At 35.2% G+C, this 13,567-nt stretch overlaps 1 protein-coding gene across 5 annotated transcripts in view; it reads right to left on the bottom strand.

Moving 5' to 3' along the window:
- BTBD9 (BTB domain containing 9) overlaps window positions 1-13,567 on the bottom strand; it is a 504,605-nt gene that overhangs the window by 146,370 nt on the left and 344,668 nt on the right. For all 5 annotated transcript variants that reach the window (XM_072641985.1, XM_072641984.1, XM_072641986.1 and 2 more), the window contains one exon: window positions 11,663-11,852. In XM_072641985.1, coding sequence (XP_072498086.1) covers window positions 11,663-11,852 — 190 coding nt within the window. The remainder of the gene's footprint in view (window positions 1-11,662; window positions 11,853-13,567) is intronic.

Consider the following 13,567-nt stretch of genomic DNA (forward strand, 5'->3'; position numbering starts at 1 on the left):
GAGAGCAGTTTTGGTGAAATGAGTATTTTTAAGGGCTTACGAAGAGGGTGAGAGGAGAGATGGTGAAGGCATCTATTGCAGATGGCGTTTTCAAGCTACAAAGGGCAGAAGATATAGTACAATAGTCAGTGGGATGGTAGGATCAAGTGAGGATTTTTTGAGGATGAGGATGACATGGCATGTTTGGAGGCCATGGGAAAGAAGCCAGTAGACAGGGAGAGACTGATAGTGAGAGAGAGGGGATAACAGAGGGACAATCTATTAGAGGAGACAGGATGGTGATGACTAACTGCCGTTCAGATATTTCAAACTGTATGTCCAGCAGATATCTTAAACCCAACATATACAAAGTGGAACTCATTCTATTTCCCATTAGCCTTGGTAAGGAGTAAAGCCACCTCTTTGTGCCAAACAGGGTTGAAGGAAGAGATATTGGCAGAAGGCATGTGAGTGACATGAGATGAGAAAGAGGGAAGAAGAGAGAGCACATGTTGAATAGCCTTGATTTTTTCTGTGAAAGATGAAGCAAAGTTCATAACAGAGAGGATGAGGTGAAGGGAAGCCATGGGAGATAGGAGATGGCATGAAATGGTTTGCTAGAGCTGCTGTGGAGTGTGGGATAGTTAATAAGTAAAGTAGAGAAAGACTGCCTAACAGCAGTGAGAACCTAGTTGAAGTTGTATAACACATTTGTAGTGGACCTAGTCAGAATGGTTGTCCCTCATATTTTATAGGACTTTGTTCTGCAAATCAGTCATGAACTTTATCAGGTGACACTGTAACACTACATTCTAGGTTTCTATCTTTCCTCTTAACTAGATTGTAAGCTCTGTGATGACTGGATTATGTTTTATCTAAACAATAATTTTTAAAAAACCCAATAATTTCCCCAACCATCTAGTAAAATTCTCTGCTCATGGAAGACATTTAACAGATGTTTGTGGAAAGAATAAATGAACAAAACATTGAAAAGAGGAAAGTGAAGCCTAGGCTATATGAGAAGAGTATAAAAGACTTTATTTTGTGACTTCAAATGAGGTTGAAATGAATCATATTCCGTGATGGTGAAGGAACTTTTGGATATGATATTCATGCCACCATTGAAAATTTTAATGAAATGACAGAGAATAACAGCAGCAGCCCCTATTTATATAACACTTTAAGGTAGGTAAAGGGCTTTACATACGTTATCTTATTTAATTATCAGCATGATCAAATGGGCAAGATGGGTGCTATTATTCTTACTTTACAGGTGAAAAAACTAGGGCTAGAAGAGGAAAAGTACTTAGCCTTGTGTGCCAAACCTAGCAAGTGTAAGAGATGTGATTTGAATCCAGATCCTCCTGACTTTCAGTGTGATGTTTAAAAAGTCTGAGAGACATAATTTCTGGATAATTTAATCTTTTATTAATAATGCCAGCATTATTATTGTTTAGACCAAAGACAGTCAAGGCAGTGAGCTCACACTTATATGCCTACTGGAAGAGGGGTGGTCCTGAGGATGGCAATCAGGTCTGACTGATTAACAATTAATGAGAGGAATGAGTATTACAATGAGGGGCTGAACCTATTTAAATGTCTGATAACATCATTTACTTCTAACTTTACCCTCCCCCCACAGTCTTGGGCAATCTAAACAAAGAATTTATTCCACACTCAAGCCTGAGCAGAAGGCAGTTTCATCTTACATTAGAAGTCTGATCTAGCTGGGTGGAGTAGCAATAGACAGAATGAGGAGAATGTTGATCCTATCTTCCACCAGCCCAGATCTTGAGTGATTGGACAAAGAAACAGGACAGGGGAGAAATAGCTGGGATCTCCCAATTTTAATAATTGGCTATTAATATGAAAAAGAAATAATCATTTCTATTAGTAGCTTGTACTATACCATGCCAACAACTTAGAAAGTAGTGAAGGTTAAGATTTTCAAATGAAATGATTTCTACATACACCAGAAAGTCTGATACTGATTCTTGGCAAAATTCTACATGTTAAGAACATGGTTTGTGAACATTTAGAAAAGACAGTGCTGGTCATTAGTAAGCAATACTAGGTGGAATAGGTAGTAAATTTATATTCAGTTTGTGGTTTGTGAAAGGGTCAGTTATATCTTCCTCTCTATGTCTTGACTAATTAAGGCTTATTTTCTCTTCTTTCCAGTTTTAAAGAAAATACGTTAAAGTATTTAAATACTTAGAGTACCCTAATACTGTACTAATACCCTAATACTAATACTTGATTGATTGCAGTTTTTCATTTTCTCTGTCAGTCAACAAACATTTATTAAGCGTTTATTGTGCCAAACCCAACTGAACCTGTTTTCAAAGAGTTCATATTCTAATGGGAATGACAACATGCAAACAACTATGTACAAAGAAGGCATGTACAGGAAATTGGGTAGGGAAGTCACTAATCTTAAGTATTAAATTCCTTTTTCTCCTCCCTTGATCACTTTGGAATGTAAGTCTAGGAATGGCACAGCTGGTACGGCTGAATATTTTTTTGGGTTTAGTTCCAAATGAAGGGTTGGACCAATTCTCAGTTTCACCAATAATGCACTAAATGTACTGGTTTTCCCCCAAACCCTCCAAAGATTTTCATCTTTTGTCATTTTTGGCACTCTGATAGAAGGTAGAACCTAAAAGTTGTTTTTAATTTGTATGTCTCCAATTATTTGTGATTTAGGGCGGATTTTTTATGTGGCTGATAATAACCTGAATTTCTTTCTCTGAAAATTACCTGTTCATGTGCTTCAGTCATTTATCTTTTGGGTAACAGCTCTTAGTTTTGTAAATTTGAATAAACTGCCTATATAAATTGGATAAGACCTTTATCAGAGAAACTTGCTGCAAAGATCTTTTCCCTCTATTTCCATTCTAATTTTAACTGTATTAGATTTAATTGTACAAAATCATTTAAATTTTATGTAATCAAAACTCTTCCACCATCAATAGATCTGAAGGCAATTTCTTCCACACTACTGTGATTTTTTAACGATATGACCTTTTCTATCTAGGTCATGTATTCATGAAGCATCTAGGTGGTACAGTGGGTAAAATGGCGGAGCTGGTAGGGAGGCCCTGAGTTTGAATCCTGCTTCAGATAATTACTACCTTTGTAACACAGGATAAGTCACTTGATTGTTCTTACTTTCCTTATCTGTAAAATGGGAATAATAATAGTACATACAACACAGAGTTGTGGTTAGATCAAATGAAATAATATAGAGAAAGTACTGTATAAACCATAAATCGCTACACAAATACTAGCTATTATTATTATTACTATCATTATTATTAATCTTGATATATAGTAAAATACACTAAGTCTAAATAAAATTTCGGATGAACTATGTTCCATTTTCCTGGTAGTTTTTGTTAAATAGTAAGTCCTTATCCTAGTAACTGGATTCTTTAAGTTTATAGAACTATGCTGTTTTGTGTGCTTTGATATGTTGTGTACCTAATGTATTCTACTGAGAGAACTCTCTTTTTCTTAACTAATACCAAGTTCCTGCCTTTGTAGAGCAGTTTAGCATCTGGTAGTACTGATAAATCATTTTCTTTCACACCTTTTTTCATTAATTGCCCATGAGCTTTGTTTCTTCAAATGAATTTCATTACTATTTTTCTAGTACTATAAAATATTATTTTGGTAGTGTGGCACAGCAAAGAATAAAGAGACTAATTTAAGCAGCATTGTCATTTTTATTACGCTGCCTTGACTGACTCATGAACAACTAATGTTTCTCCAATTATTTAGGTCTATACTTTTATGAAGATTGTTTTACACTTGGATTCACATAATTCCTGGGTACATCTTGGTATATACACTCCCAAATATTTTACAGGTTCTCTAATTATTCTGAATGGAATTTCTCTTTCTAGTTCTTGCTGAGTCTTACTGGTAATAGTAATGCTAATGATTAATGTGGATTTGTTTTCTATCTTGGAACTTTTTGAATTTATTGTTTCAATTAATTTTTGGATGACTCTTTAGAATTATCTGAGTAAGTCATCATTTCATCTCCAAGAAAGTAATAATTTGGTTTCCTTTGCACCTATGCTTGTTCTCTTAATTTCTTTTCTTTTTCTTACCGCTACAGATATAATTTCTACAATCATGTTAAATAGTAGTGGCAATAATAGGCATCCTTGCTTTACCCCTGATTTTCCCCTTGGATTTAGAGAAATATTATTTACTATGTTAGGGAAAGGTTCATTTATTACCATTCATTCTAGTGCTGTTGTTTTTAATAGAAACAGATGTTGGATTTTGTCAAAGGCTCTTTAAATGGTTTTTATTATTTATGCTATTAGCAAAATTTATTATATTTATAGTCTTCCTGATATTGAACTAACCCTGAATTTGTTATAAAATCTAGTCAAAGTGAATAATCTAATATATATTGTGTGAGTTTGTCCTTCGTTGCCAAAGAAGACCATGCCATCAGAGAAATGATGACATGACCTGCACTTGACTTTGGTTTGAGTGAGGGAGGGCTGTGCAGGTCACCAGCCTCACTTCTCCTCCAGAGTCATCTGAATCCAGTGACCAGATATTCATCAGGATGACTGGAGATGACCCAGGAGGAGGCAGTTGAGGTAAAGTGACTTGCCCAAGGTCACACAGCTAGTGAGAGTCAAGTGTCTGAGGTGAGATTTCAACTCAGGTCCTCCTGACTCCTGCACTGGTGCTCTATCCACTGCACCACCCAGCTGCCCTTATACCCTTTTATATATATATATACATATATATATATATATATATATACACATATATATATAGTAGTCTACTTGCAAATACTTTATTTGCATCAATGTTCATCAAGAATATCACTCTTTATTTCTCTACTTTGCCTCTTCTCAATTTAGAGATTAGAAAGCTATTTTCATTTTTTATTATTCTAAGTAATTTATGAAATAAAGTAATTAATTGTTCTTTGAAAGTATAATAGAATTCACTTGGAAATCTACCTGGTTCTAGAGTTTTCTTCTTTAATCATTTATGACTTCTTAAATGTCTTCCTGATAATGGGCTAAACAGTCTATTTCTTCTTTTGTTAAGGTGGGTATTTTATATTTTTGAAAATTTAATCCACTTCCTTTAATTTATTGCTTTTGTTGGCACATAGTTGGGCAAAATAATTTGGAACTTCCTTTTTTACCTTCCTCTTAAATTGTGAGTTCTTTTTCATTTTTGATATAATTTTTCGGCTTTCTTTTTAAGATTCAGATTAGCTGCTTAAACATTGCCAGTTTTGTTAAAGTTCCTTGTTTTAACATCAATTATCTTTTTTTGTTTGTGATTTTATTAATCATTTAATTTTCAGAATTTCTACTTTGTTGAAGATTTTTGATTTTCTGTTGTTCTAGCATTTTTTAGTTGCATGTTTAATTTATTATTCTTTCTCTCTTGTTAACGAAAACACCTAGAGTCATGAATTTTCCTCTACAACTACATCAGCTGCATCCCGTAAATCCTGGTGTACCATCTCCTCACTGTGATGAGGATTTCTGATGAAACCTTGCGTTGCTTCTATGATTGATTCTTTGAAATAATTCACTTCTTTAGAATTGCGTTACTTAGTCTCAAATTATGTTTTTTAATTCTTTAATGGACCTTTACTCAACATAATTTTTGTTACATTTTGTGATCAGTAAATGGTGTACTTAGTATTTTTGTTTTTCTACATTTTTGAAGCAATTTTTATATATAATTCAGTTTTTTTGAAGGTACCATGAACAACTGATATTTACACAAATTTCTTTCTATTCCCATTCATCAATCATCAGATATCTATCATCTCTATTTGTCTAAAGTTCTAGTTTATCTTTTGGTTAGAATTGTTTGGTATGAAAGTTACATTAAAGTTCCTATTACAGCTTTACTATTTCTTCCTCTAATTCAGTTTAACTTTTTCTTTAAGCATTTAGATGCTGTGCTATTAGGGGGTGTGTGTGTCTGTACATACACATACACACACACACACACGCATGCACATAGTCTTCTGGGGTGAACTTGAGCCTAATGCAATCCCTCTGCTTATCTTTTTATCATGTCTTTATTTACTGTAGCCTGGTCTGAAGTCCTGAAGAAGAGCTCACCTGAAGCATATTTCTTACAAAACCCTATCAGATTCTGTTTTTGAATCTGTTCTGCTATGCTGTTCGGTTTTATGGGCTAGGATTGTTAAATGCATACCTCTCCCCACCCTGTCCTCTTGGACTTTTCCTCTCTCTTTGCTCCCACCCTCCTCACAAACAAGAAGGTAGTAAAGGAGAGGGAGTTTGCCTGTAAATAAAACAGTTTGTTTCCTCACTCTTACAGCTCTTTTCTTCCCTTTCTTCCACCTCTGACCCAGGTTTTTGTTCTTTCATTCCTTTCCTTTTACCCTCCCCTTCATGTTCCTCTCTCCAGATGGTTGATTTTGTTTATGGCTGTTCCTTTACCTATCATGTTGTCCCTGTTAAGCATCGATTTCCCCTATCTTATCCCTAATTCCTTCCAATTTCCCCTCTGAATGTAATGCACAAAAAAGTATGTGTGTGCGCGCATGTGTACAATTGTGTTTCATCTTTATCTAGTTAGATGAATTGAGGTTTGTGAGATGCTCATTTCCCCATTTTCCTTCTTCTATGACTATGTACTCTCCATTATGTAGTTCTATTATGTGACACTGATTTCCCTCTCCTTCCTCCTTCTATATCTTCTCCTTCCTTGCCCATATTTTGTCTTCTACAAAGACCATCAAGACAGATCAAAACCATTTACAGGCCCTCTGTAATTTTTACCTTTCTCCACAACTCTAAAAAGATATTAGGGTCTTGGGAAGACATTTATTTCTCCTCCTTCTACCGCCCATGAACATGTAAAATAATTTATCTCTATATGTTCCCTTCCAATACTTGAAAATCTCTTGGGTGAAAGGTCCATCCTCCACCCTACCCTTCACTTGAAGGACTCTATCTTTTGCCTTTTGGAATGTAGTATTCCAAATTCTCCTCTCCTAAAAAAGCAGCTGCTATGTTGTATGAGCCTTGCCGTGGTTCCTTGGCACTTGAACTCTTTTTGCACTCTTTTCTCTTAGAACTAGAAGCTCTAGATTTTGGCTATGATGTTCCTGGGTCTCTCTCTCTCTTTTTTTTGTTTCTTTCAAGAGGCTACTGATGAGCTCTTTATATTTTGCTCTCTGATTATAAGAAATAAGGGTAGTTTTCATTTATAATTTCTTGAAATTATTTGGACTTTTTTTTAGTTCTGATTTGCAAACAGTTTGAAAATTTAGATTATCTCCCTCTGATGTATACTCAAGGTCAGTTGTTGCTGATAAAATGTCTTAGATTTATGTTTTTTCAGTTCTTATGACTTTTAAAAATATTTCCTTTCTTAGAGTCACTGTTTTCTATCTACCTTATTTTAATTTTAATAGCATTTAGTTTTTGGATGAAGTTTTCCATGGACTCTTCTAAGGTATCAATTCTTAATATTCTTTCCTCCCTGGCTATTACGTTTTGTATCTCTGTTTCATTTCTTCTAGGTATTACTATAGTCCTTGTGGCCAGGATATTTTTCCCTCTCTGAGGTTCTACCTGGACTTGTCATAGGACTGCTATCTTTCTTTAGGTTTACTTCTGGGGTGTGTGTGTGGGAGACATTTCCTCATGATATGCAGCATTTTCCTTGGTTTCCTTATTTCTGCAGCCTCAGTATCTAACCTAGGAGGATGGGGTAGAGGGAAGGCCAGTGGTTGGGTGAGGCTCTATGATTGAATGGCCTGAGCAGAGACTGCCTTATATTGATTATAGTGGCCAAAACTAAGACCCTTCTTCAAGGGACTCTTAGACTAGTCTAGTGTTAGGCTCTGTCTGGGATGCTCTCTTTTGCCAGAGGATTACAGGTGTTTCCTCTGCATTAGGCTCATTGGGGTCCTTCCCTCCTGCTTCTAGGCTCAGGGTCTACTCCTATACTAAGCGTCTGCAAAGGGATTAAAAGACACCTTGGGCTGGACTTTGTCCAGGTCTTTCTCCTGATTCTAGATTCATAGACCTACCATTCAGATCCTGCTAATCTGCAGTTTTGTGCTGGGGTCAAACTCTTTCCAGAGTTCCCTTGGCTGCCTTGAACACTGGGTTCCTGTTGCCAAAGACTTCAGGGATACCAGTCAGTCTTTGGAACTTTTCTTCTACTTCCAGGCTTAATTACACTGGACCTTTGAACTTCCCAAGGCTTCCCGGTGCTCTACTCAAGCTTGTTTTAGAGTCTCTGAAGTCTGTGGAATTTGTTGTGTGGATTCCAGAGCTTGGTGGAGGAATATAAAGGTGATCCTTCTTATTTCTTTCTAAACACATGCATTTCTAAACTTCACAAGGATGTTTTAGAAGGATCTGGGCCCCTCTATTTCCTAGCATGCTACCACCTTCACCATTTATCAAATACAAAGCCTTATAATCTGAGATTCAAGTTTAAGGGCTCTCTACCTGTTGTTCTGAAATGGTAACTTAGTCCATTATAAAGTTTCATTTTGTGAAGAGGTCCACACTTTGTAATACAAGAAATTTAGTATCAAATCCCCAAGTTGGTCAAAGATACCTGTAAATTGTACTAAGCTTTATAGATTTTAACCTTGATATGAAAAGAACCTTTTATTGTATTAAAATGACATTGTTTTATCTTTTCACTTTCCTTTTTATGGGAGGAAGAAATGCCAATGTGAAATGAGGAAGGCTGGATGTCTCCTTCTCCAACTAACTCCTCAGAGGCCCTATTAGCAGCTATAAAGAGATCTCTTACTCTAGAACCTGCCAGCTTTCTTGACTTAATGGGCAGCCCTTTGGGCACAGTCCCACACCAAAAAATACAGTTCTTAGAAATCCAGTAGTGTCTACATAAAATTCCCTCTTAAGAGAGTAAAAAAGTCAGTTCCAAAGATAAATCAGGGGGACTACTATGACACTGCCCTTTCACAATATTTAAAATGATTAAATGCTTATACAATAAACTATATAACTAAAAATAATGATGTTCAATTTATTTAATCTCTTGACAGCCTTCAAGCCTTCCCAAAGCTCCTGAAGTCTGAGAAGAAAATAAGCAGAAAGCCATATCCAGGGAGGGTCTCATATTGTAATCCATCCACAATTCTCATTTTATGCCCAGGGGTAAGGGGCAAAAAAGGGTAGTGGGAGAAGGCTGACCTAAATCGCTATAAATAGCTAGTATTTCTATAGTACCCTGAGGTGTATAAAACACTCTACATATATTACTTTATCTGAACCTTACAATAACCCTGTGAGAGAAGTGCTATTATTGACCAGGATCACATATCCAGTAAGTGTCCAAGGCCACATTTGAATTCTGGTTTTCCTGACTCTTAGACCAGTACTCTATTTACCATGTCACTAGCTGCCTCTTGGGGGTAAGATACAATAAGGGAGAATGACTTAAATTACCAGAATCCCTTTTATACCAAATTTGTTTTAGATTATATCTGAAAAACAAAATCTCTCATGAAGGCTGGATTTTAAAAAGGATTTACTTACTATATAGAAGTCCTCAATTTTTCTTACAAATAAGATGGCTAGTGTTGGGATTGTTAGGAAACAGTCATTAGACTGGAAGATGTTATACCTTTTTTGGATGATCCTATTTGCCATATTACAAAGTGTTATTAATAAACATGATGTGAGGAATGCTGAATAAAAGGGACAGAGTTCATTTATGAGTCTCATATGAAAAGAAAATTTGCAACACATCCTGGTCAGGGTAAATTCTAATCTTTCTAGTTAAAAAAAATTTTCATGATTTTAGGTTAAAGAAAAAAAAGGTAGTTTTTAATTTCTTTTTGCTACTTGGAGAAACACTTCCTAGGAACTTTGGTCATTAGAATCTCATTTTTAGAAGGGAAACCAATTGAGAAAGATCTTGAGTTCTTCTGTACAATTCTCAGAAAATAAGCAGAAGTTTACTTTGGGAAGGCTCAACATACTTTTAAAAACAAAACAAACTAAGAATTTCTGATTATTGAAGTTACCCAAAAATTACACAGATGATTTCATGGAATCTGGATGAGTTCATTATCGTTGGAGCTGTGCCAAATGGAGGCTAGATGATTATCTCTAAGGGATGGATGCTAGAGAAGGGATTCATGTATGAGGAGGGGAGATGATATTAAATAACTCCTAATTTTTTTCCAAACTATATAAGTATATGATTACTTGAGTCAAGACTAATTCCCCCCAAGATGTTTCTAGACTCATACGTAGGTAAAATATTGTTAATCCCTATAATCCCACTTCAACTTATTTGCAAAAAAGTGTACCTTTTTTATTGGTACCTTTAAAATATTATAGTCATTTCTTAATTCACTATTTTTAAATCTCTCCAATAGGTGAAATTCTCCTTCCTGGAGCAGCAATTCAGATCACTTGGGCACATTCTTCTGAATTCAATTTCTCCTATGAAGTTGTGGACTGTATCTATGGAATCTGCAACTGCCATAGTTGTTTTTAATACTGATCATGTCTCATGCTTTTTGCAATGAAGAAGACATTTGTGGAGAACATGTCCTACTTTGGTTAAAATGGAACTACAGTACCGGGCTTCATCCCTATTAGAATGAAATCACAAATATGAATGGTATATATACTACTACTAATTACTGTGAAAAACATCCACTAAAGCCTGAGCATTTTTCTCTCTAAATACAGAGTACCCACTGTACTGGTAATAATCTTCAATGACACCAACAAAAATCTTCAAACTACAGATTCGTGGGAGTTCATTCAAATCTTGAAAAAAAATACTAGGATATAATATTAAAGGAGGGGGTAGTAAACATCTAGAAAGGGAAGAGGTAATCATAAAGAACAAGCATACCTTCATTAGGAACTAAAACCAACAGGTAAAAGTTATACAATAGGCAAATTAAGGCTTAGTGTCCGGAAAAATGTCCAAATAATTAGAGAAATCCATAAGTGGAAAGCAGGCAGTGGATTCTCTCCTCCATAGCTCCTAGTGAAGGTCTTCAAGCAAAATGTGCTTAAATACTTGTCAGGTATTTTTGGAGTGCAGTCTTTTTTAGGTATGACTTGAACTAGATGGCCAAAGAAGTCTCTTCCAGCTCTGAGATTCTGAAATTCACTGTATCTGTGAAGCAAGCTCACATTTTCTCTACAAACTGAGATTCTTATAAGATCATTAAATCAAAAAATAACACTGCATAGGGCTCTCTTTCATTTTTATTCAAATTCTATTTTGTTCATAATTTGTTTTATTTTAGAGTCATATTTTGTAAGTCCACATAAACTGGTGAAATAACTGCTTTGGATCACTTTCTGAGGGCTTCTTACCTACCCTCAAGTTCAGCAGCTAATTGGGGTCACTAAGATGATTTGGGGAAGCAGGCATTTTAACTGCAAACATGAGATATGTGTTCATGAATGCACAAAGGAACTATATTATATTATGTCCCCTCATCACTGCATAAAGAGTTAAAAAATGTGACATAAAGTTTCTTCTAAATCAGACAAAGTAAGTTTTGAAAAAGAAGTTCCTGACCTGTCTAAGTGAGTAAACAATCACTATATTTCCAATCTGGACAGCTTGTTAGGGCAATAAAAGCCATATCTTGACATTTCATAAGAAAAAGCGATCATCTTACCGTATTGACCCAATCATATATGGTTGAGCCAGCTGAACCACAATGGCACCACTTCCTAGTTGGTGACAGGTGTATCCGGAATCCCAATCATAATTCTTGGTGTCACCATTTAACAAGGCATTGCGACTACGACTGACACCCTCGATTACACTAGCACAATCAGCAATTGTTGCAACATTCTCCATTGGAACTGTGAAATGCAATGCAAAATTTGATATCAGAATAAAAGCGGCAAGAGATTACAATGACCTCTGCACTAGGTTATAGTCTATTTTAGACTAAGAACAAAAAGCAGATTAGAAGATATCATATTACTATTATTATGCTGTATAAAGATTTTTTATTCAAATAATTTTTTAAAATATTGACAATTATAATTTCAATGTAATCTTTTTTCCAAATATATCACTCTACCTTCTTCTATCCAACATGCCATCTCCCGAAATAGAATAAAAAAGAGAAAAAGAAGCAGTTCAGCAAAACTAACCAACGATTCAACCAAATTTGACTGTAGGTGCAATGTTCTACACCTATAGTTCTCTACCTCTAGGAAAAAAAAAGAGGTTCATTTTCTTATTTCCTTGGACCTAAATTTGGAAATTTAATTACATTTGTGTTGGTTATTGGATATATTGTTTTCCTTTTTCTGTTTACTTCAATTTCATCAGTTCAAGTAAATCTTCCCAAGCTTTTCTGAAATCTTCATCTTAATAATTTCTTACAGTGCAGTAATATCCCATTATATTCATGTTACACAATTTGTTTATTCATTCCCCACTTGATGGCATTCACTTTGTTTCCAGTTCTTTGTAACCACGAAAATTTGTGCTATGAATATTCTGGTGTACGTGAGACCTATCTTGGGCCTTCTTAGGGAATATGTCTAGAAGTGGAATCTCTGGATCAAAAGATATAAACACTTTAGTCACTTCTGCATAATTACAAACTGCTTCCCTACAATGGCTAAATCAATTCATAGTTTGTTCAATAGTGGATGGGTGTACCCATCTTTTTGGAGCTTGTACAACAATGACTATTATCATCTCTTGTCATACTTGTCAATTTTATGGGTATCAGGGGAAACCTGGCAGATATTTTGGCTTTCAATTCTCTTATTATTAGTGATTTGGAACAATTTATTACATGGTTGTGAATAATTTCCATTTTTTGATCACATACCTGAATGTATGTTGGTAAATGTTTAACAACTATCTCTACACTGCAGGATACACATTTATGTTAAATCTGTATTATTAATATTTTTGCATCACTTTAAGACTAGACAATCAACAAAGCAAGTCTGGATTTGTAATGTTTGCTGTTTCTAAGGTTCATGTTCATGCTGAAAATTTAACAATAAGCTCTCATGAATCTATTTGAGATGTCTCTAGCATTTCTCTATGTACTTATACCACCTGAACCTGCAGCTTGAATTTGGATTCAGTCAAAGGCCTGTAATTGAGGACCTAGAGGGCCACATGTGGCCTCAAGGCTGCAGGTTCCCCCATTTCATGGATAGTACTTATCCATGGAAAAATGGTTCTTGTTTTCATATATTTCTGTTAATTCACATATTGGATATGAAACCCACACCAGAAATATTTGATGGAAAGATTTTACTTTCCAATTGACAATTTCTCTTAGCTTAGTTACAGAGATTGTTCTTCTGCAAAGTTTTCATTTTCATATAACTGAAATGACCTCTTACCTTTTGTGACAACCTCTATCCCTTATTTTTAAGAGTTCTTTCTCTAAACACTGTTATAAGAGGTAGCTCATCTCATTTTCTCTTGATTTTTAAAAAAAATGCTGTGACCTTTCATTTTCAGGCTACACATTCATTTTGAGTAACTATAGTGTGAAATATAAGGTACTGGATTCTGCCAAACTAGTTTCCAGTTTTCT

Source organism: Notamacropus eugenii, chromosome 2, assembly GCF_028372415.1.
Source record: "Notamacropus eugenii isolate mMacEug1 chromosome 2, mMacEug1.pri_v2, whole genome shotgun sequence".
Classification (NCBI taxonomy): domain Eukaryota; kingdom Metazoa; phylum Chordata; class Mammalia; order Diprotodontia; family Macropodidae; genus Notamacropus; species Notamacropus eugenii.